This window comes from Silene latifolia, unplaced genomic scaffold, assembly GCF_048544455.1.
Source record: "Silene latifolia isolate original U9 population unplaced genomic scaffold, ASM4854445v1 scaffold_177, whole genome shotgun sequence".
NCBI classification, from domain to species: Eukaryota; Viridiplantae; Streptophyta; class Magnoliopsida; order Caryophyllales; family Caryophyllaceae; genus Silene; species Silene latifolia.
Genome location: NW_027413149.1, coordinates 132,776 through 157,693, shown reverse-complemented (window position 1 = coordinate 157,693; position 24,918 = coordinate 132,776). Strand labels below are relative to the sequence as shown.

The following is a 24,918-nucleotide window of genomic DNA, read 5'->3' as shown; positions in this document are numbered from 1 at the left end:
CTGCGCAAAAGATGGAGCGCTGGTGAAGTCGACAAGAACAACCACTAGTATGCTATCTATTGTCTACTCTATGGTTAAGAATAATTGTATGATTCTTACCACTATGAGATCGGTGTTTGGTGCCGGTGGCTTTAGCACTTATTTTAGTTTGTTTCTTTATGTTGTCGACATTGACGAGAGTCTCCTCATCAAACTTCCCTCTTTCTTCTCTAGACATTTGATTGAACAAATTTCCGCAATCCACAATCCAGCTTTTAGTTTCCACCTGATGCACGCCAATAATGTAAGATGAAAGGAATTTATTTTTCTAATAACTTGAGAACTGATTGGAATTATATTCGTACTATAAAACATTACAGTACTCCGTATCAAACAACAATTCATGAGGGAGTACAACTTACCGATGAATAAGCTGAAAAGAAGCAATCAGGGTGTCGAAGTAAGGCCTGTACTGTTTCTGCGTCGAGGTAATTCAACAGAATTTGAGCATGCATACGTACATCAGTAAAACAAAGTTGGCAAAACAATAAGACAGTACCCTTTTTTTCAATTTTGAACATATCTGATCTATATGCATTATCATGAAAAGAGATTACAAACTTGTCATGAGTCGTGACCTATGTTACTTAGACTCTGCAAATCACCATTTTAAATAAGAACCACATGTTCCGTCCTAATGTAAGACTCGACAACATTACGAACATTCACACATAAAGATCAATTGTGAGATCAAGTCTGAGATTGCGATTTAAAAGCACGAGTTCACTTAAATTTATTACATTTATTAGTTGAACCATTGGTTTACAAGTGATCACAGTGAAAAAAGCAATGCAATTTTACGGAATAAGCTACCGCGTGCCTCACAAAGAAACAGAAAAGCAATGTGTAGTTTTTACCTGTTAAAACGTAGTTTATGCCCTTTGATGTTGAAGTATCAGCTGTTAAGAGCAATCTTATTAAGCTCACTTTGAAGTTTTTTTTTGTGGTTCCTAGAAGCGCAACCTACGATTCACACTTCCTTAATTATTTGTTCTCATATACACGGGTGTACTTGAAAATCACGATCATCTCTATTTTCTGAAAATAGAGCTTCTTAATTGCATTTGTGACTGTGGTACTCGGGAACCTTAATATAGTATCACCTCAATCATGATAACTTATTTCATTAAAACCAATCGAAAAAAATATAGACATTTTAAAAATTTTATATACATCTGATGTATCACATCAATAACGTCATCAGATATGTACATATTAAAACTGCCAAGAGTTATTATATTGAAATTGATAAGACGAATTTTAATTAGATGGAATATACACCACCTAGTACACGGCCTTATAAATTAATAAATTTTCAGGAAACAAGACGTAAAAAGGAAAAATACCAGTATAATAGCTAGAAAAAGTACCTGAGTTTTAATGATGGTATATCTTCCTAGAGCCGAGGATTGCAAGTTATGTAAAACAATGATAAATAAAATTAGGGTTTTTCTCACTGGTATCCCTGAGTTAACGACTTTTCCCACTGGTACCCCTGCCTTTTCATAATTCTCAATTATACCCCTAAACTTTCTTATTTACTCTCAGTAGTGGCCATCTTATCTTTTCCGTCAAAATTATTTCCGTTAGATGCTGACTGTACTCTCTTTCTCAAAATCCACGATCAAAATTCATACCACCTGTTATTCTTCCATGCTCTATTCAACCTCCTCTGCTTCTTTTCCAATTTCTTCATCAAATCCATCAACACGCACCATAATTTCAACCTAACACCTTTATTCATTTTATTAGTTGCTAATCCTCCATCTCAAGTAAATATTTCACTATGTTTTGTTCCTAAACTTGTATTAGACGAATGAAACTACATGAACCATTATTTGCATACTAAAATACTAATGAAGAATGAGAGAGGAGACTACTCAGGAGAGTGATTAAGAAGATACCCAGCTTCGAGAACAAGAGAAGTGCCATCCCATTTAGCGCAAAGAGAAGTTTGAACGTTTTTAGGGTGACAATTGGAAAGAAGCTAAAATCCAAAAAAAGACAACCAAAGCAAAGATTATTAAAATCCCAAGCTCTGATCTCGCATGGCTTCTCATCGCCGTCCACTTCTAGTTTTGTAGAGAATGATGAATTAATTGAGTTTTTATTGGGAGTGATTGGATCCGTTTCAATTGTAAGATTTCACATCAAGTCGTTGAATTGAATTGAATCCCAACAATTGAACCACTCATCATCAAGTACTCCTTCCGTCTCAATTAAATATTATCAATATTTTCTGCCCATAATTTCTAATCTTATTTTGTTGAAGATATGATATTATCCATGTTTTATTTCTGTCAAGTGAGATTGTTGATAATATGATATTATTCATATATTCAATTTTTATCAGAGGGATACATTTTGTATTATCATTATCAATTAGTATCATATTCAAATGAGATTTTCTTCTATCATCTTTAGTTTTCATCTTTCTTAATGATTATGCAAAAATTACAATCTTTTCCTATAGGTGAGTGAAGATAAGTTATTTGTTAAAATTTGGTTTATTCATTTAATAAATAGAATGATGTATTTTGGGAGTTATCAGTATGTATGTTGGGAGTTATCAGTACAAAAGAGGGAATCATTCATCTTTTTGGAGTCAAAGTCAGCATCCTAGTCATCACTCTAATCTGACTCTAACGGAATAAATATGACGGAAAAGAGAATATGGTCACGGTTGAAAGTAACTGAGAGAGTTTAGGGGTATAATTGAGGATTATGAAAAGGCAGGGGTACCAGTGAGAAAAGCTGATAATTCAAGGGTACCAGTGAGAAAAACCCATAAAATTATACAAACCACGATACTCAAAAAATGCCACCACCGTAATTTGGCACCCACATTTCCGCCATATACGTAACTGTCACTAGAACTGTAGTCATCCGAAGACGTACCCCACGAATCCGACGAAGAGTCCCATGAATCCGACGAGAATGAACTGCCGCCCATGCAGCCGCCAGATGAAGCCCATGCATTCTGGTTAACACGGCGGTGCACAACCATCATTAAACATGCTAACACGACTGCCACCATGGGCTTTCTTAGGGCTGTTATGTGATTTGATATCGCATCCAGTAACAATCCAATTGTGGTTTTTGAAGTCTTTTCTTGTTGCATATGAGCATCATACTGTTTCGATGACCAAAAGTTCGGGACGATAATTTCATGTTTGAATATAGAGGGTTTGATCCATGTCGTAGGGTTTAGGTGAGACGGTTTTTCAGAGTTAAGTGATGAGGAATTTGATTGGGTGTTGTATTGAGGCCGTGAAAGAGGGATTGATTGTCTAGAAAATTTGCATTGCGTGCGGTAAAATAATTGATAATTATGGTGGAATGAAGAAGAAAATACCCTTGATTCAAGCACAAGTGTGTTTGCCATTGTTTCCAAGGGTTTCAAAAATCGAATGTGGTTGGATGAGTTGGAATTTTTACGCCCATAAAGACCCTTTTCCTATGTACTACTTAAAAAGTCCACTTAGCATTTATATGTTTCTATCAAGAATATAATTGTGAATTCCTTGTTTTTTTTTGGTGTTGATCGGATCCCTCTTGACGGTGGGGCGTCTCCTTCGAGTGCGAAGACAATTTAATGGGTTGACCCTCCCAAGTTTGGCTTTTTCATTCGCAAGAGTCAGGAATCGAACCCCTGACCACTTGTGTATTCCTTGTTAAAGACTTTTCTTTTGGATAATTTCCCAACATAATGTTATTATTAAAGAAAATAAATAATCCCCCTCTCCATATCTCTTCAGTTATCTAGAAAAAAAATTCTCTAATTGACAAAACTTGGATGCAAGGCTCAACGAGCGGTCTCCCGCCGGAGATCAATTTAAATTCATCAAATCCCTTTCAAAATGCTTCTACCGCGGTTATGGAGCCATCTGATTTCCCTCCAATCACAAAAAACTCTAAACGTAAAATACTCCATCTAAGCGAATTTCTCACTGATAACACCGAACTTGGTGCGAATTCGAGTTCCCGTCTCCGGCTGCGACGGTCCCCGAAGGCCACCGCACTTCTACTCCTCCTGTCAAGTCGTTCAAAAGTATGGTACAAGGCTTTAGTTCTGAATCCCAAGAAGATGACATTTCATGTTTAGAGGATCTTATGATCGACTCTGATGACGATGTGGCGTCTGAATCAGAGAAAGATGACGATGCTTGCCCTATTATTCGATTATCCAGGCAGGAGAAGGCGGCCCTACGAATGCCTTGGAGACGCTCTCTTATCATAAAAATGTTTGACAAACAAATTGGTTATCTTTTGCTAATGCGAAAACTCCAAGCCAAATGGTCGATTAAAGGTAATCTCAAACTCACCGACCTGGGTTGCTCTTATTATGGAGCTCGACGATTCTCATCTAAGCAAGACTATGAACATGTAGTCACCCAAGGACCCTGGATGATTGATGATCATTATCTTACAATCAGAAGATGGGTTCCTAATTTAATTCCGACAGAGGACAAGGTGCAATTTCTAACAGCATGGGTCCGGATTCCTAATTTCCCGGTGAATATTTTAATGAGGCCTTTCTCAGAAAGGTTGGTTCAAAATTTGGAACTGTCGTACGTATCGACAAGAATACTGCCATGGCGGAAAGAGGTCAGTTTACAAGACTAAGTGTGGAAATTAATATTGCTAGACCGCTTCTTTCGAAGTTTCGAAGGAAGGGCAAAGTTTATCACATTCAATATGAGGGCCTTCGCATGATTTGTTTTAATTGTGGTCGTTTGGGGCACATGTCTGAGTCCTGTCCTAAGTCGAATTCATCCATTGAGGAGGACGCTGAATTTCTTACAGAAGAGCAACTTCTTAATGAGCCTAGCCAGGATACAGTTTTGGCAGAGAAAGAAGATGATAATTCACTTGCGGAGTCCTCTGCATTGGGGGATTCGATGTTGGTCAAGAAGCCCCCCAGGCGGCGCACACAACCCAAATCAGGGAGCTCAAATTCAAACGCAGTTCCCGCTCCAATTTTTAATTTTGGCAAGAATAACAATCATGGCTCAAGATTTGATTTGGTATCTAATGTTGCCCATGATAGCATGATTCCGATACGGTAATTACTCAAAATCCTCCTCTAATTGCTCCTTCCATATCTCATGTATTCTATCCCAATACTCAATCAAATCCCCCTATTAATAACAATAATATTCAAGCTTATAGAAATATTTCTTCTAATATTATTCCATCATCTACTCCTAGTAATAATAATAATAATTCTAGAAATAATACTATTTACCATAATTTCGCCCTTACTCGAAATAATACGCGAAATAATAAAACTTTCCAAAAGAAATCCGTGTCCAAAGCTCCTTCATCAGGTCAATCCCCTGTTCTTCAAAATATTACAAATTTACAAAAAAATAGAGAAAATATATTTCCCAATACTACTGTTCTATCTTCCACGAGTCTACCCACCACTTACAAAACCGCTCCAGCACCTTCGAATGGCCCTTGTTCCGGCCCCTCATGTGTCTTACCTAGACAATCCACCTCCCCAACTTCGAAACCTTCCACATCACCCTCAGTTCGAGATGGTACCCCCTCGACTTCAGACCACAATACCCCTATGGATGGAGATGCACGCTCCCTTTATGGGGGTGATGGTACCGAAAAGTCTGATGATGGAAATCAAGTTCGAGACGATCAAGCAGAAGCCGACGAATCTCTTGATAGAGATGTCGATTCCATGGAGGATTGAACATGTTTTGTCGCTCGTAAGTCGCGCTTATCTATCTACTTTACAATATTTCCCTTTTTATATGTCAGATTTAATACCGAGATTGAGTCCTTTATCGTCCCACATATCTTATATGGTTTGGAATATCCAAGGGACGGGAAACAAACTTAAGATTACGGCCTTGAAAGAAGTTGTCAGAACGTATAAACCAACTATTATGGCCCTCATTGAAACCTATATGAGCGGAGAGCATGCTGAAAAATTGCGTAATATTCTTGGATATAGGGACATACCCGTGTACCATTGGGTTCAGTGGTGGCATATGGCTTTACTGGAAGCCAGATTTGGTGGACATTATACCGGTTGTAAAACATCACCAATATCTCACAGTTGAAGTAATTCGTAGAGGAGAACGTCCCTAGTTTTTCTCGACTGTGTACGCCAGTCCAAATCCTATGGATCGAAGAGAACTATGGACTGAATTGGAAACTTATGCCAGGAGTAATAATCATCCTTGGATGATAGCTGGTGACTTTAATGAAACCCGCAACTTGTTTGAACACCATGGAGGAGATAGTAACATGGCTCGTAGATGTGAAAATTTTGATAATTGGATTGAAAATTGCGAGTTAATTGAATTAGAATTTTCCGGACCACTTCACACATGGGCTCGTGGTACCTCAATAGAGACACGTCAAAGTGCAAGACTGGATCGTGCCTTATGTAATAGCGATTGGAGTATGATGTTTAGTGATGCCAGTGTTAAGCATTTGCCTGCCTTCCAGTCTGATCATTGCCCTCTCCTGATATCTCCGAATGGTTTTTCTCCTCTGAACTTAGTACAACAGCCATTTGGGTTCAAGCTGCATGGCTAACTCACGAAAAATTCAGTGAATTTTCTCTTCTAGCTGGTCATCGTCTGAAAACATTGTTACCCAATTGTCGGATTTATCTCAGAAATTACAGCAGCGAAATGAAGAAGTATTTGGCAATATTTTTCGTCAAAAAACGGCAGTTATTAGCTCGTATTACGGGGTGTCAAAAGTATCTTTCGGTGCAGCGGACTAGCAACCTTATTAAGCTCGAATCAAGATTAAGGAAAGAATTGGATGAAATTCTTGAACGTGAAGAGCTTTTATGGTATCAAAAGTCTAGGGTCTATTATTTGAGAGACGGAGACCGTAACACTTCATATTTTCAAGTTAGTACTCTCATTCGAAGATGGCGAAATCGTATTAACGCGTTAAAAAATGATCAGGGTAATTGGGTAGAGCAACCTGCCGAGGTAAAAAAAGCTTTTGATTGAATATTATAAGGAGCTTTACACTGATGAGGCACCTTATGACCCGCATGCTAATATACCATATGACCTCTTCCAAGAATTTAGTAATGTTCAGTGGGAAGGGTTGTCTCGTTATTATTCGATAGCAGAAATTGAACGAGTTATATTTCACATGGGTTCGCTCAAAGCTCCGAGACCAGACGGATTTCAAGCCTTGTTTTGTCAAAAGCATTGGAATATTGTAAGGGACGATGTATGTGCTATGGTGATGAAAGCTTTGGAGGGAAAAGGAATGACACCTGGTCTAAATGATATAAATATTGTTTTAATTCAAAAAGTCACAGGTCCCGAAACGGTTTCTCAATTTCGACCCATAAATTTATGTAATGTTGTGTACAAGATTGTTAGTAAAGTGCTCGCTAACAGGATCAAGACCGTTTTGCCTTGGTTAATCTCTGAAAATCAGAGTGGTTTCGTTCCTGGTCGACAAATATCAAATAATATTGTTATTTTCCAAGAAACAATTCACACTATGAAGAAGAAGGGTGGGAGTAGAGGTCTTATGGCTATTAAAATTGATCTTGAGAAGGCTTATGATAGGCTTAAATGGGATTTCATTCGAGATACTTTGAATGATATGTGCTTTCCACAATTACTTGTCGACACTATCATGGAATGCGTCACCAGTAGGGGTGCTAACGAGCCGAGTCGAGCGCGAGCCCAGGGGTGCTCGGCTCGAGCTCGAGAAGTGCTCGGCTTCAAATGGGTAGGCTCGAGCTTGAGCTCGACATAATCAAATTGGCTCGAGCTCGAGCTCGTGGGCTCGTTTTGAGCTCGGCTCGTTTCGAGCTCGACTCGTGGGCTCGTGAGCTCGGCTCATGAGGTTCTCGGATTATAGCTCGTGATAGCCAGGAATTCATTTAGATTTTTAACGCATTACAATTTTAACAACCAAGTCTCATGCTACAATACGATAAATTAATAGTTTGAGTAAACATTTCCGTAATGTCTTTCTACGTTATTTTGACCAAAAACAATAATTCCCCACAAACTCTACTAAAAATGTAAATAAAAATTATATAATCCATAACAAAAGCATATGTCGCCTCTTCAATCTTCTCATATCCCGTCCCGTCCTGTCTTCATCTTCTACGAGCAATAAATTATGACCTCATATGTCTCAGTGCATCTCCTACAACAAAGTATACATTACATAAATAAGTTTATAACGAAAATAAATAAGTTGAGTCCGGCAAATAATTTTGGTACTATAAAAAGTGTAAATAATATACAGCCATGTCCTCCACTTAAATACTTAACCTATGGAAGTGGGAGATGAATTTCCTTCGGTTGATCCTCTCTTTTGTTCTGGAAAAACACATTCACAAATCAAACAATAGCTAAAATAAAGTAAATGAACCAAATAAAATAAAGATTGTTTTCAGACTTATCAGTTTATCACCTTATTCTTTCGTTTCAATCCATATAATGATCGACACCAATCTTCGATGCATAACAACATTTGTACTGCATCCGAACTCAATGAAGCACGATAAGGATCAATAACTCGACTACCAGCACTAAACGTCGCCTCAGACGCAACAGTGGTAATGGGAACAGCTAAGATATAAGCTGCCAGCCAAAATAATATACGAAACTTCATGGATTTATCTTTCCACCACTCCAAGGCATCAAAACACTCATCCTCATAAGGAACATAACACCCCTCGTCAAGATAATCATCAACTTCAGATTTCCTCGACTCAATTGTATCTTCACTTCTCACTGCTCGTAAAAGTTCAGAGAATCCTGGTGTGTTGCTCCTTATACTCATAGAAGAGCTACCTTCAGTTTTATCACTCTGTCCCGTAGGAGAATATATGGTAACATATTCTTTATATAGCTCATACAAGGTCTCTCTTACCTTATTAACATTATCTCGAGCTACATCAGCATCATCAGAAGGGAACATCTTTGGAAAAGTAATCTCCACAACCTTCATTTTCAATCGAGGATCCAACACAGCTCCAATTGCCATAAGCAAATTACATTGATCCCAATACTTATCAAACCTTTCTTTCATTTTTTTAACTAATTTCTTAACAAATTCATCAAAAGTGACTAACTGTGTATCCAACAACACTTTTATTCTATAAATTTCATCCAAAAACAAATTAGAAGTAGGGTATTCAGATCCTGATATAATGTTGGTCGTATCATTAAACACTTCCAATATCTCGCTCAATTTTTTAATTTTCACCCAATCTTCAGCACTAGGACAATAAGTATAATTACGATCTTCTTGAGCTAGCCTTGCAAACACCTTTTTGAACTTGATTGCACAAGCTAACATTTCATACGTAGAATTCCAACGAGTCTTGCATTCAAGAACCAGTCTGCTTTCTTTAAGGTTGAATTGTTGTACTAGTTCGGTAAACTTTTTGAGTCGTAGATCACTTTGATTAATATAATCAACACTCTCATGAACATTATAGATAATAATTTTCACTTCTTTAAGACCATGTTGTACGATAATGTTCAGAATATGTGCACAACAACGAACATGGAATAACTTACCATCACAAACCAACCTTTTAGTGAGAGAGAAAGTGTTCTTGAGAACTTGAATGCAAGTATCATTTGCCGAAGCATTATCAACTGAAATACTGAAAATCTAAAAAATAAAATAAAATTTGATAAGCTATTAATATAAGGTGTTCAAGTTATGTTCAAGTTAGTATGAACATGCTGAGTAGAAAATAAATCATAAGAAAAACGAAATATTATTGTTCCGGGTGTAATTCCGGAGCAGGATTGTGACCACTTGAGCTTGTAGAATGATGTCGTTGCTCGTCTCTTCCTTTCACTCTTTCCTGTAAAGATGAACAAACTGAGGGCTCAGCTTGGGTCCGAGCGTACTCACTCCGACGCTCAAGTCAGTAAACTTAGAGAGATAAGTTGTATGTTTAACTTGGCAAAGTATATTGTAGAGAGATAAGGGAGTTTGATACCAGATTTTTCCGTTGATTTCTCAATGAGAGATGTGGAGTATTTATAGACTTTCACCTTTTGTCACGTAGTGGCCAAGTGGCGTAACAGGTGGAAAGACTGTCTTACCCTCGGCCGAGGGACCCATGACAGGCCGGCAGGCCTGGTTGACTCCATGCCGAGGGGACTGGATGTGAGTATACGGATATGCCTCTCGGCCGACTAGTTGTCGAGCCGAGACCCAAGTGACAGGCCGACAGGTTTTGTCGGTTAGGCCGTTTTTCTTTTGACTTGTTGTCTTTTAGCTTTGACCTTGGTCAATATGTTGACTTGGTCAGCGGGTGCAGAATGCCCATCAATTTGCCCCCAGCGTAGTCTATGCCGTGGTATGGACCTTCGATGCGTGTTGAGCGTATTCTGCGCATGTCGAACTTCTTCCTCGGCTTGGTCCTGTTCAGGCCGTACCATATCCCCCCTCCACATTGTTGTGTAATGAACATCGAATGTGGAAAAGGAAATGGCACTGGCCGAGACCAAGGTTGGGAGTGCCGTGTGCTTTTGATTGCCCCCGGCCGGTGCTGCCAAGCTTGGTTGATCAGCTGGCCGTTGGCAAGTAGATACCAAGGAGCGTGTCGAAGAAGATGGGTCACTGTGTATCGATTGACATTCTGCGGCTGCATGCTTGACACGTGGCCTGGTGTTGATTGGTGGACGCTTCATGGGCTTTGCTCTGATTGGTCCACTGAGTGGGCTTTGCTCTATAAATAGAGCAGTATGCCCTTTATTTTGCTGCGCAAAACTTCTTTTTCTTGAAAAATTTCCTCTCTCTAGTTTTCGAAGAGTTTTCTCTCTCTAATTTTCGAAGCGTTACTCGGCGTAACACTTTCTTTCAAGGTAAAAACAAATTCTTCCCAAACTTTTATTTGTTAAGTATTCGTTGCCACCATGTCTGCTGCTGATGCTCCGCCTAGTACCTCAACCCCGGGGGACGAACCGCCGCATCCCGCTGAATGTAAGCCATCTGTTGCCTCCCGGTAGGGTTCGGGGGTCGTAAGTCGTCTTCTCCTGAAATCGACGAGAAATATCTCGAGGATTTTGATGATGATGAGGAGGAAAAGACCCAATCTGATTCAGAGAGGCCGCATTACTTGTGGCACGGCGAAGCCTGCTCCATTAAACCTGATCTTGTTTGGACGAACAAGTTCGCTTGTGTCTCCGGGCCTGAACTTTTCGAAGACCACTACAACTTCGGCAGGGGGTATAGAATTATTGTCCCTGTGGGTGATCGGCGATCTGTTGCCCTCCCGAAGGTTGTATAGGCGTGTATATTAGACATCTGGAGTATGGGCTCCGTTTTCCTCTTAATGAACACGTCTCGGCCATAATCAAAGCCATGAATGTCGCCGTGGCACAACTGCACCCGTTGGCCATTAGGACGATTATTGGCTTCGTATGGTTTTGTCTCTTTAAGGGGGTGGCCCCAACGGTGAACCTTTTCCGCCGGCTCCACCATCTTCGGCTGTCTACCCAAGGCGTCATGGGGTGGTACAAATGCGAGATCCGAGCCGGGTTACGTGACCGTCTCCAAGCTGACATCCTGCAAAGACCGGAAGGGGCGGTGGGTATATGTCGAGGTTCCTGAGGACTATCCACGCCCGGTCCTTCCAGCCACGTCAATTTGCGCTTGTGAGAGCCGGGGGAGCATGAAAGATATGTCTCCCGTAATAAGATTAAGATGGACGCGAAGAAGGTTTATCTTAATGACGACGAAGTGCGGGCAATGAGCATGTTCGAGGCTGAGAAGGATGGCACGCCGAAGGGATGGATGCCTCCGACGCAGATTGGCCTCCAAGACGAGCCGCTTTGTCACGTCGGCCTCATACCGGCCCTCAGCCAGGATGAGTGGGGTCGGTTTGAGGCCCCCCTTTGCTTTTATGCTTCGATATTTGAGCCTCGGTTTACTTCTTTCGCTTAACTCCTGCTTTATTTCTTGCAGATCGATTTGGCCGGGATCTCTCTGTCTCCATCCTAAGCAAGTTGGGACTTGACCAGACGGAGAGTTGTTGAACGCACCCTAAGGCCGCATCGCGTGATCGCAAGGTGCCCCGCACGAACTCATGGAGCGGCGTTGAAAGCAATGGACGTGGGGCGACTCAAGCGGAGATTGGCGGTAACGTGCGCGCGGAGACCAAAAACAACGTCTTCGGCGGCTACGACGTCAACTCCAACTCGATCTCCAATCCCCATAGTCCAAAAAGATAAGGAGGTCGTCAATGTTGACGAGGACCTCACCGTTCTGGAGGGTCCTCCTCCTTCACATAAGAGGAAAGAAACAACGCTGCTGTTGCTGCTGTTATTCACGAGGCGGGGAAAGAGGAGGGGTCGGTACCCCTCAATCCAAGAAGGCTAGGACTGTACGGATCTAACCCATGGCTCGGATTTAGCAGGTTCCTTATGCATTCCTGATGACAGGCTTTCTGATATGTCGATGAATGTTGATATGGACGCTCTGTCTGGGTTTTTTCTAGATCAGCCGTCGCTAGCTGTTGTTTTCACCGAACGGCAATTGGAGAAGCAGCCTGTGTAGATGGGCGACAAAAATGTCGCCGCCGACACCTCGTCCGAGAAGGCTTCCTTCGTTCAGCTCAGGGCGGACGGCATGAGGTTGGCCAAAAGGCTGGTGAAGTGGGTTGAAGTTGCCGACACTCATCTTATCGAGCAAGAAAAGCTCGTGGCTCAAACTGCCCCTACGCTCAAACGACTTAGGCTTGAGCTTGCCGCTTCTAGGGAGAAGGCCGAGAAGGCGAAGCAGGACTTCCTCGCTGAGCGAAAGCTTAAGGAGGACGCTGAGAAGGTGGTCCTGGCTGAGAGAGTTAAGGTTGAGTCCGCGCTGGCTGATGCCGCTAAGTTGCGGGAAGAGAGAAACAAACTTGAGGGCGGTTATAAGGCCATGGTTGAGCAGAGGGAAAGATGGAAGACCCTGCATTTGGCCGAGGCGAAGGAACATAAGGGCACAAAGGCTATCCTTGCTCAAAGGGAGAAGGATATTGAGCTGTTGAAAACCGTCATCATCCCTGAAATGTGTGCCCGGTACCGGGACCAAGCTGAAGATGCTACAAGGGATGCGATTAAGGAGATCCTTCCTGAAGGCACTTTTCCGTGGAAAGATTTTGACAAACTTCTGGATGAGAAGGCGGCCGCTTTGAGGAGGCCAAGGCCGCAGCCGAGGCGAAGGCCGCTCAGAAGCTGCGCCAAGGCGGCCCATGATGCTAAGGTGAAGGAGGCTAGAGAAGAGGGCCGAGAGGGCAAAGGCACGTGAAGCCGCCAAGTCGTCCTTCCGGGCCGTCCACCGACGGTTATCTTTGCTGCTGCTGCCGGTGGCGAGCGCAACAAGCATAGGGAGACGGGCGGTCATCACTGGACTCACTGGCCTTTCGGACGACTTCAGTGTGTTCGGGGGCCAACTTTTGAGCCTTTCCTCCCTGCCATCCTTTTGGCGCTTCATGTCTGAATGTTGTAATTTTTGCTGTTCTTTCTTTTTTGTTAAACTTTGGTAGGTTGAGCTTAGGCTATCCCTATGGGGACGGCCGTCGACTTTATTTTGTCTCACTTGTAAACATTTTCAATGAAGTTTGTTTATTTGCCTTCGGCTTGGCCGAGGCTTTGATCTCATCCTCCATTCAGTTGTCTTCTTACGTTTTTAAACATATTGAGCGCTTTTTCGTTTTACCTTCGGCTTGGCCGAGGCAATTAGATTGCGTATCTCAACTGTACTTAAACGTTTTTAGCATATTGGCCGTGCCCTCTGCTGCACCTGAACAGGCCGAGGTAGCAAGATTCACGTTTCCCAATTTGCTCAGCAACATGTTGGCATGTCGGTCGCTTCCTCCTTCGCTCTCAGTCTGGCCGAGGCGGTCAGATTTGCGCTTCCCAACTGCTGTTGTAAACATGTTAGCATATCGGTCGTTTCCCCCGTCACTCCCGGCTTTGGCCGAGGCAATCGAGGTTACGGCTCGACTGCATTCGTATCTATAGACATATTGATCGCTTCCTCTGCCACTCCCGGATTGGCCGAGGCACTCAGATTTGCGTTCCTCAACTGTACTTATACGTTCTTAAGCATGTTGGTCGCTTTCGCGAGTATCAACTGCACTTGTAGTGACTGCCCGGCTTTGGCCGTGGCGTCTACTTTGGTACGACTACGGAGGGGACAAGCATTTCGATAGAAAACTTGGATCACTCTTCATAAGATATAATCACGCGTTGGGGTGCCCACAACGGTCTCGGACACCTCCGCCACTATACGAAATATTTCCTAAGGTTGTCTGTATTCCAGTGGCTCATTAGAGGCACACCCTCCATGTTTGTCAGCAGGTATGTCCCCGGCCCCATTTCTTCTACCACCCTGTAGGGTCCCTCCCAGTTGGCCGTCATCTTGCCATGGATGTTTCCTTTGTTGGTTGAGGCCGACTTTCTCAGGACTAGATCTCCTACTCTCAAGTCCCTTTTATGGACCCTACGGTTGTAGGCTCTTCTCATTCGGTTTTGATATACTGCCAAGTTGAGCCGTGCCGTATCTCGACTTTCTTCGACCAGGTCTAGGGAGGCTCTCAGGCCTTCTTCATTTTCGATCAAGGTTAAAGGTTTGCGTTCGAATGTCGGCACCGCCGCTTCAATTGGCGGGATGGCCTCGGACCCATAGACTAGGTGGAATGGATGCACCACGTTGCTTCTTTCTCCGTGGTTCGAAGGGACCACAGGACGCCGGTAGTTCATCACCCATCTTCCCTTTAGATCTTCAACCTTCTTCTTCAACCCGTTCGCATTGTTTTATTAGCCTCTCCCGCCCGCCTGCTCGAGGGTGGCAGACGGAGGAGTATGCAAATTTGATACCAAGCTCTTCCAACCAATTCATCACCGTGTCGCTCCAAAACTCTCGGCCGTGGTCAAATACCATGACTTGGGGCAACCCAAAACGAGTTATGATGTTCTCCCAAATCACCTTTCTTACGGCCGCCGTGGTCTTGGCAGGTACCGCGACAGCCTCGACCCATTTGGTGAAGTAGTCAACGGCGACAATCAGGTACTTCCTTCCTCCGGGGGCCGTCGGAAATGGTCCTAATAAATCCATCCCTCACTGTGCAAATGGTAGGGGATTAAGTACCGGTTGCAGGTCTCGGGAAGGTGCATGTATTACCGGAGCATGCATTTGACAATTCTTGCACTTCTTGGTTTTTGCCCTGGAATCTTTCAAAGATGGTAGGCCGTAGTAGCCGGCTCGGAGAGCTTTTTGGGCTAGCGTTCTCGCCCCCATGTGATGTCCGTAGATGCCTTCGTGAATCTTTGTCAGTATAAGCTCCGCGTCGGCTGGGCCGACACATTTCAAGAGTGGTCTTATTACGGACCTTCTGTACAATTCTCCTTCGAACACTAAGTACCTTGCAATGATCCTTCTTATCTTCTGAGACAGACTGCGGTCCTCCGGCAACTCTTTTGTCAGCTTGTATTTCATTATCGGAGTCATCCACGTCGTCTCGGCCGATGTCGTCCACCATGCCGACGGTCTCAAAGATGCTTTTAGCATTTACGATATCTACCAAAGACGGTTCGATGACATTTTGATGCTTGAATCGCAAGTTTTGAGAGAGCGTCGGCTCGGTTGTTCTCGGACACTGGGATGCACCGTATTTGGAAAGATTTCAATTTTGAGGTGTCAGCTTTTACCCTCTCCAAGTACCTTACCATCCCATCGTCTCGAGTCTCATACTCTCCTCGGATTTGATTAGTCACTAAGAGCGAGTCCGTTTTCAACACAATATGCTCCGCCCGGCAGCTCTAGCTAACTCGACTCCAGTTATCACCGCCTCATATTCGGATTCGTTATTTGAGGCCGAGAAGGTAAACTTCAAGGCGTACTCAAACTCGTTTCCGTTAGGGCCGATGATAAGGATGCCGACTCTGAGTCGTTCGCCGTGGAGGACCCGTCGGTATACACTTCCCACACGCCAGGATGTGATTCTTCTTGATACGTGCACTCGGCCGAAGTCTGCAAGCGCTTGCCCTTTATCGAAGGCCTCGGCTTGTACCGAATGCTAAAGCGGAGAGCTCCACCGCCCATTTGATAAGTCTGGGATTTTTCGAATTTTTCTAATGCTTTCTCCAATGGCTGGTCGGTTAAGACCGTCACGGGATGTGCGTCGAAGTAGGGTTTCAGCTTCCTTGCGACAACGACGACGGCGAGGGCTGCCTTTTCGATTAGTGGGTAATTTCTTTCGGCGGCCAGCAGTGTATGGCTGATAAAGTAAATTGGGTATTGCTGCTTATTTTCTTCCCTGACGATTACGGCACTGACCGTGGCCGAGGTAACTGCTAAGTATAGCTATAGGGTCTCCCCCAGCGTCGGCCTGGACAGGGTTGGCAGTGTAAGAAGGTGGGCTTTCAGTTGCCTGAAAGCCGTGCTCTGTTCCTCCCCCCAGCTAAAGTTTTTATTCCCCTTCAGCACTTCAAAGAACGGGGTGCTCTTGTCGGCCGACCGAGAGATGAAGCGGGCGAGAGCCGCCATCCTTCCGGTCAGCGTCATAACCTCTTTTCGATTTCTCGCCTCCGGTAGGTCTAGTATTGCTTTGACTTTCTCCGGATTGGCATCAATTCCCCTGGCGCTGACAAGCACGCCGAGGAACTTGCTGACCCGGACACCGAAGTTACATTTCTTTGGGTTAAGCTTCATTTTATATTTCCTTAGTGAACAAAATGTCTCGCCTAAATCGGCTAAGTGCTCGCTGTCAGACTTGCTTTTTACAATAGCATCGTCGACGTAAGCCTCAATGTTTCGCCCTTTTTTATTTTGGAACACTTTGTCCACCAACCTAGTGTAAGTTACGCCAGCGTTCTTCAAACCGAACGGCATCATTTTATACATGAATGTGCCGTGACTGGTGATGAATGCGCATTTAGGCATATCTTCCTCGGCCATAAATACCTGATGATACCCTGAGAAGGCGTCTAGCAGGCTTAGCATAGTGTAGCCTGCCGTGGCGTCAATTAAACCATCTATTCGAGGCAAGGGATAGCAATCTTTAGGGCACGCTTTATTAAGATTGGTAAAATCAACACACATCCTCCACGCCCCTGACGATTTCCTCACCATTACAACATTTGCTAGCCACTCAGGGTAAGTACAAGGCATGATAAAGCCCGCCGCTAATAATTTGTCTATTTCAGCTTTGATGGCCTCATCCTTCTCGGTCGAGGAGTTCCTCATCTTCTGCTTGACCGGCCGAGCGGTGGAGAGTACGTTCAGCTTGTGAACGATCACCTCCCGGCTCACGCCTGACATCTCGGCAGCTGAGTATGCGAAGACATCTTTGTTCTTCCTCAGTAGGTCTAGGAGATTGTGGACAGCGGGCCGCCCACGGGGGCGCTTGGTGAGAACGAAACAAGCGTTTGCATTTTGTATGGAGTCGCCACCAATTTTTATGGGAAATTGGAACCGTTCGAGTACCTCGTGTCATGTCAAGACACAAAGTAGTGACATGAACACTAAGCAATCGTTACCCTTAGCATTCTATGTCTAGAATGACTCTCGTGGATGCCAATGAACACGGGTGCTCACGGAGATCTGGAGTAAGGGGTGAGGGTACGTATTAGGAAGCTCTTTTGATCGAACACCTAATCCCGCCCGCCTCGATAGCGGCCTCTACTAATGATTAGGGGAGTTATTCGTACTTGATATATCGTCGGCTATATGCATGCAATGCAACATCCAAGTTTTAATCCTAGCATGTGAAGATTTAACTAAGTCGGTTGACACGTAATTTAGCATACAATTGGGTCGAAGTAGGATTTAATGTTGATTTACATGTGAGAACATACAAATAATAAAAGAAATACAATAATGAAAATTACATTAATTACATTGGATAGGCGATTTATGTCGAAAATACCTTTAAAACGGATAATTTGAGAAAAAGGAATAAAGGAATGAATTACGAACAAATCAGAAGGTGATATTACGAATAATAGTTGATTATACGTAGACTAATTAAACTACGTCAAGGCAGAAACGGAGTTCGTGGGACGAACTCGGCCAGAACAAAGCAAGAGAGCTGCGTCTTTTGGAATAGGCACAGCAGACGCTGCGTCTGTTCCTTGGCTCAGTTCTGGCTGTGAAGCCGTATTTGCAAGCCGTTAATGTCGATTGGTGATTTTAACGATTAATTTAATTATTTACTCGGATGAAAGTGATTAACAGGTTATTTAACATATGAATGGGTCATGAAAGCAGTAAAACATGGATGAGATGGAATTAAACGGATTAATTACATGATGAAATAATGATAGAAGTGAAAAATATTAATGAGTCCTATGAATTAAATCAATTAACTACGTCAGATACAACGGATTAATGACGAATATGCGACGAACATGACAAAAGACAGTTTAAACTATATCACAGACGAATTCCAGAAACCCAATATGAACGAATTGAATTTCTACAACCCGGAATTGAATTTTATGACGAAAACCCGCGAATATGAATTATAAGGGATTTAAGTCGGATTTATGACAATTAAAACATATTAAAGACGATGAATAATATACACATGTGATTTATATGTTATCATGATGAAGAATAGACAAACGAATAAGCAAAAGAAGGATTTTGAACACGGATTACAGAGGACAAACGAAGAAGAAAGGAAGCAGGAACTGCGGCAGCCTCACGAAGAGGCGCAGCAGGAACTGCGCTCCTTCAAAGAGGCGCAAAGATTCTTTGCGTCCTTTCTCGACGCTTGATCTATCTCAAAATCCGCAAAAACAGGTTTTAAAGCATGGTTTTAGAAATCGGTTTCAACGGTATTTTCGACGTAAATCTTACAATTGATGATACGAAAAGTAAAATACAATAAATAAAAGAGAGATTTACACCCTCAGACTTACATGTTGACGAAACGAGAAGAACTAAGATATCGATTAGTGATGCTCGACGCGAATGCAAAGAGAGTGCCCTCGTAAGAGGAAAATGATTGATTAATTAAGTTGATTAAGTGTAGTTGGTCAAATTGGTCGGTCATGCAACGGAGAGGCTGGTACCCGGAAAGATCCGAGCTTACGTGGTCGAAAGTTCAAGCACGTAGGCGCCAATAAGTAAGAACAAAGTCTAGAGTGCAAAGGGAGAAGAGAAGGGCGGACACTCGCGTGAAAAATATGAGGAGCGAAGGCTCCTATTTATACTAATCACGTGAAGGAATTAGGGTTTTGGAGACTCTTTGGAAGTGAATCTCGGAAAGATATGAAAAAGATACGAGAAACACGCAGAAAGGGCTCGAGAAGAGGCGCAGGCGACCATCTGCGTCTCTTGGAAGAGGCGCAGCACCTGCTGCGTCTATTCCCAGGTGGTTTCCTCCTGCTGGAGAAAGATTTCCGCATTTGAGTTATGGTAGGACGGAAATAATTCGATTTCCTTAATATCTTATACGAATATTACGGGATATTATTTGCCAAAAGATAAAATTTGTGAAATATGGAACAGAAATATCCGGAACATTCCAGAACATTCTGACTCGGGATTTAACGGTTATCAGAAAATGGAGACGGTTTTAGGCCCGGACTCCGAATGTACTCTAATTACTGCCAAAACGACCGTATTGGGACGTAGATGGCAACTAAGAGGTCGACATTAATATTTGAGCAATCACTTGACGATAATCTTACGAACTGTCACAAATCGTTCCGCGTATCAAACATGCGGCCCAATCATCACCGGGTGGTTTGCGGGAGGTGCAGAAATGAGGTATCTCTGAGCCCCCACTTTGACCGAGGCTTGGACAAGGCGAAAGTCAAAGTATAGCCATCAGGTCAATCGAAGATTACAACCTGACGACTATGGCGACGCGAGGCGGCTCAAGGGGTCTGAACCAAGGACCTGTCGTCGGGAACATTTTAGAGTCTGTCGACTATCGGGGAGGGTCGTTTAAAGTCCATTAGACTGCGTAAGGAGGTTCGCCAGCCATAAGAAGAGACCATACCTTAGACTTCTTCCTCGAGATGCTTCCGGAGTTGCGTAGGAGCTAAGGTTGAGCATGGGAGCTAAGGGTAAGACCTAAAGGATATATAAGGATTGTGCTAGGGTATGGGACCCTAAAGGAAAGCATCGATGGGAAGGAGGTCAAATATAAGTTCAACTTAAGGGGTAACCCGGAGGTTGGGTATAGGAACTCTATTGGTTTGGGAATTTGAAGGCTTATGAACCTAAAAAGGATTGGGATCCTATAGTTAAAAAGTCCTAATTTCGGGTTTACGAACCTAGGAAAGAAGGCTTTGGGTTTGGGAACTTCTGGAGAACGACACCCTCGTCGGACTCCGCGGGGAAACACGAAATATTGAGAGTAGCAGGACACAGCTGGGAACTGCTGAGAGGAAATTATTTGGATAATCTTTGGGAAAATATTGCAAGTAGCAGGACACGGCTGGGAACTGCTGGAGGGAAAGATCTGCTTGGGTAAATGTTAATCCTCACGTCTTGAGAGAGACAGTACGTCTGCTTACTCTCGCTGGAGACATCATGGGGAATTATTCTTCTTGTCATGAGAGGGAAAGTATATCCGCTTACTCTCGCTTGAGACATAATGAAGGTGCGTCGAATTTTCGTAAATAAGTAAATGCTCGTTGCGACAAGCAAAATGAGTCTTGGAAGGAATAAACAGTCTGCTGCTGGCTTGGAAATGCGAGCCGGAACGAAAGAAAATCGTCGAGCGGACCAAAAGAGTAAAATAGCATCGGGGAAGAGGCGCACCAAAGATGGGCCCACAAATAACGAACTTATAACGAATTTTTGAAAATCCGTATGGAGGGAACAAAAGGAAGAGGCGCAGCAAGAGCTGCGTCTCTTGGAAGAGGCGCAGCACCTGCTGCGTCTATTCCCCAATTTGGCTTTCCTGCGTAAAAACGCGAAAATCAGAGGGATTGTATCATTTGCATTCGAAACACAAATCACTCATTTCTCTCTCAAATCTTCACCATTTCCGCCAAGGTTTGATTCAAAAGCTTGCTTTAAACATGACTAATCGAGGTATGTGTCTTAATCTTGCATTAATCATCTACGTTCGTTGAATTTTGAACCGAGAAATTTAGGGTTTTCGACCCTTTTGATCGAAAATTTGGGGCTTTTCCCCCAAATGGACTTGCCTTGTCAAATTGATGTTAGAAATGGATAGTAGGTGATGTTAGGAACATAACCATGTATTTGTTTCGAATTTTCATCAAGTTTTGAGCCTTTGAGTGAAATTTTGAGACGGTTTTATAGCTAAACCGTAAATTGCTTCGAAAATAGCCTTAGGATTGCCCATTTGTGATGAAATTTGATATTTGGGATCCTTGAATGATGAGTAAACTTTCTACCATCTCGGGATTTTGGTTTGTGACAACTTTTTCAGGACACCTTTCTAGGGCATAATCGCCGTTATAGCGAAATGCTGCCGAAATTTCGACTTGAACCCGGAACTAGGCTTCGAATTAGACTTGACTTTACCCAATTTATCACATGAGTGATCGGGTTAATGGGAATATGGCCAAGGATGGCAAGGGAAGAGCAATTTCAGGGTTTTGAAGGCTCGAAAACTCCTTAACAAAGGCTTGTCGTCATGTGACGCGGCCTAAATTTGCTTTAACGTTGCAGGTGATGAGGCTTCTACTTCTGGGAGAGCTCCCATGGAGATAGACGCCACTACTGTTGAGGAGGCTTTAGAGCAGGCCTTCACCGCTGCGGTGATGGCTGCTGAGTTTCACGAGGAGGAGGCCGTCGAGGAGGAGGAGGTCCCGAGACGAGCCAACGTCGGGCGAGGAGGTCGTCAGCTGAGGGGAGCTCCTGCGTGGGATGAGACCTGGGAGAGTAGGCACCTCGTGTGGGCTGCAGAGGGTCACCTGTCCTACAGGACGGTGAAGAGTTTGGTAAATAGGAATTCACCACTCTCTTTCATTCTTTTGTCCAAATTTCTTTCAAATTTCATTCAAAACTAAAGATAGCTTTATTTTAAATCATAATAGGAGGCCGGGAACATCAGGTCGTTCTCGGGGTACACGACGGCGATGGAGCACTACGAGCGGCTGTCGGCGGAGGAGAGGGCCATGATCGAGCGTGGAGTGTTCGGTCCTCTGGTTCAGGTCTGGAGGGATATCGTGAAGAGGAAGTTGCGGGCTAACCTTAGCCTGGTCCGCGCTTTCTTGGACCGATTCTGGGATACGACTTCCACATTTCACATGCCTTTTGGTGAGGTGGGAGTCACTTTGGAGGATTACGGCATGATTTATGGTTTGCCGTGTGGGACCGAGGAGATGGTGTGGCCGGAGACTGCCATGAGGGCGGACTCGGCCGAGGCGAGGAGGTTGATCGGCTGGAACTTGTCGCCGAAGGCTGTTATAGTGCCGGGTTTGGTACCCAGTTCTTACGTTCGAGACTACTTTGCGGGGAAGACCCCGGCGCTGGTGACGATCGATGGGAGGGAGACGGCTCCTCCTCCTCCCCGTATGGTGGTGAGCAGAGGGCTCGTCCGTGGCTTTGGTGGTTTCTGTCTTCGATTTATCTCGAGAGACAAGGGCGAGAGGTCATCGACGAAGCTTCTTCCCTTTCTTTCGACTGAGTTCCCTAGGGCGCCTGGTACTGGTCATCGCTGGTTTTGCGGTCCTCATCCGCTTCATGAGGGCCATGGTTCGTCCGGAGTTGATGGAGAAGGGGACTTCTCCAGTCTTTGTCGGACTGGACTACTCGCCGGAGGTATGAACCTTCCTTTAGACTAAAGTAAATTCCTTTCTTTATCAAATCACGAAAGATCGTCATTGATTATTCCGCTACGGCGTGGTGTACTCCTACTTCCCGAGTCTCGCGCCCAAGAGGACGGAGTCGGGAGAGGGCCTATCCCGTGGTGAGGGATTGGGTGATGTGCCTGACGAAGAGCAAGCGTTCTTCTCACAACGTCTATCGGCGGGACGTGAACGCCCTTCACCGAGCGAACGTGAGTATCCCATTCGTATTCACTTATACTTCTTATACTTTGCCTTTACTTGATCATAGGAATGATCTTTGCCTTATCTTGTCACAGTGGGTGCCTAGACCTTGGGCGGAGTACGCAGGAGCGCCTCCTTTTGTCGCCGAGGTCCTTCGACCTAGGAGCCCGAGCCGAGCTCTTGTGAGGACGTCGATGGGTCCTGTGTGGTACTTGGGCGAGCGGTTGGCTCGTCAGTGCTCTCGGGACGCGTTGACGGTTCCCGTCGATCCTCCCAGGACGATGTTTAGGGAGCCTTCTGAGGCTGAGAGGGAGACGGACTTGGCTGGTGCCAGTGGCGACGACCTTCTTCTCCCTGGCGAGGACTTCTCGGCGTTCCTTTACGGGAGGTTGGCGTACTGGCCGGTAGTGGTGAGTATCTTTTACTTTTTCCTGATTTGATTTTGAGAATTACGATGAAAGATCATCGGTTTAAAGAGAGCTATTTGTCTTTGCAGGAGGTCGAGGCGGCGGGCATCGAGCCCCCAGTGTACCCAGAGACCCTCGAGTACACTGACGCGACCGGGAGGACGATGATCTCCGAGCTGCGTGACTTTGACGTAGCTGTGACGGATGCTGGCCTAGACGACTGGCAGCACCTGATTCGGAGGGTGAGCCTCTAACTTGTATAACTTTCGTGTAGGAACACATTTGATTGAGCTTGTTCAATTTGCTGAGAATTTCTTTTGATAATGCAGGTCGCGCCGTCCCGGTTCGTGTCACTATGGAGGGTGGCCAACCGGCTGCGAGCTACTGCCATTGAGGCACTCGTCGGTGGTCGAGGTCGTCAGGTATGAACCTTATTTGATTTTTTTTTTATTTTTGATTTCCAATTTTGCTTGCATCGATTGACATGAGCCAATTTATTGCTGTTTACAGAGTGACCGCGAGCTGGAGCGAGAGTTGACCCAGTCTCGGGAGGAGACAGCTCGCTTGTTGAGGGAGCTCGAGGTTCGGGATGCCGAGATCGCTGCTCTTGTGGCGAGAGTTGCCGAGTTGGAGGGCGCCCAGCAGTAGTTTTGTGTAGTTTTGTAGACTTGTACATTTGGACATCTTGATTTTGAACATTTTTGGACTTTGTTTGGGGCGCAAGCCCCCAGTTTGCTTGTACATTTGCTTTGTTTGATGTATATACGACGGCCTGAGTGCCTTTGCTGCTGGGTTGTGTTGCTTGTATCTGCAGGTTAGTTCTTGAACAGGTTTGGTAGACAACGGTTTACGCCGTCATGCTGCCGAAATTTACATAGAACATACGCAAAACATACATTTTATATACATATGGCCTTAATTAGCGCAAAATGAGACTCAAAAGAGCACAAAAAAAAGCAAAAATTTTGCCGGAAATGACCGGACGGTAGGGAGGGTTACCCCCTAAAAAAAGAAAAAAGATAAATCTATAAGTTAGAAAATGTAGAAATGAAATTAAGAAACTAAAAAAAAAATGCTGAAGTTTGCTAATAATGAAGACAAACGAAAATTGTTCCCCAAAAAAAAAAATGAAAATGAATGAAAATTATTTCCTAAAAAAACGAAAATTATTTCCTAAAGAAGAAAATGAATTAAGTGTGATGAAATGGCGAAGGTGTCGATGTCGCCTCTAAATGCGTGCCCGCGAATTTAGGAAACTTGAAGCATGGTAATCTCCTCGTATTTACCAAAATAATAACCCGTAGGAATAGGAAATCATTCGTTATAGAATTAGGAAAGATCCAACGCGGAAATCACAGAAGTGAGACTGGGGAAGAGGCGCAGCATGAGCTGCGTCCCTTTGAAGAGGCGCAGCAGTCTTTGCGCCTTGTTCCTAAGCCGGTCCGTTCAGCGGATTTTTGGAAATAGCAATTAGTATAAATAGAAGCGTCGACGGAGCTTTAATTCACATA

The 24,918-nt window shown here is 44.0% G+C and overlaps 2 protein-coding genes across 2 annotated transcripts in view; one reads left to right on the top strand and one right to left on the bottom strand.

The window, feature by feature from the left end:
• The first annotated feature begins 6,183 nt into the window (after positions 1 to 6,183).
• LOC141638090 (uncharacterized) lies at positions 6,184 to 6,603 on the top strand. The gene has a single exon (XM_074447524.1). It carries the CDS (start codon positions 6,184 to 6,186, stop codon positions 6,601 to 6,603), a length of 420 nt encoding a protein of 139 aa, XP_074303625.1.
• A 1,857-nt stretch (positions 6,604 to 8,460) lies between these two features.
• Positions 8,461 to 24,918, bottom strand: part of LOC141638089 (zinc finger BED domain-containing protein RICESLEEPER 2-like) — a 41,297-nt gene continuing 24,839 nt past the window's right edge. The window contains exons 3-4 of the mRNA XM_074447523.1: positions 9,137 to 9,684; positions 8,461 to 9,082 (exon numbers count right to left, since the gene is read on the bottom strand). Coding sequence (XP_074303624.1) covers positions 8,461 to 9,082; positions 9,137 to 9,684 — 1,170 coding nt within the window. The remainder of the gene's footprint in view (positions 9,083 to 9,136; positions 9,685 to 24,918) is intronic.

Excerpts from the sequence above, each read along its gene's own strand:
- LOC141638090 (XM_074447524.1), top strand. The coding sequence starts at position 6,184 with ATGGATCGAAGAGAACTATGGACTGAATTGGAAACTTATGCCAGGAGT.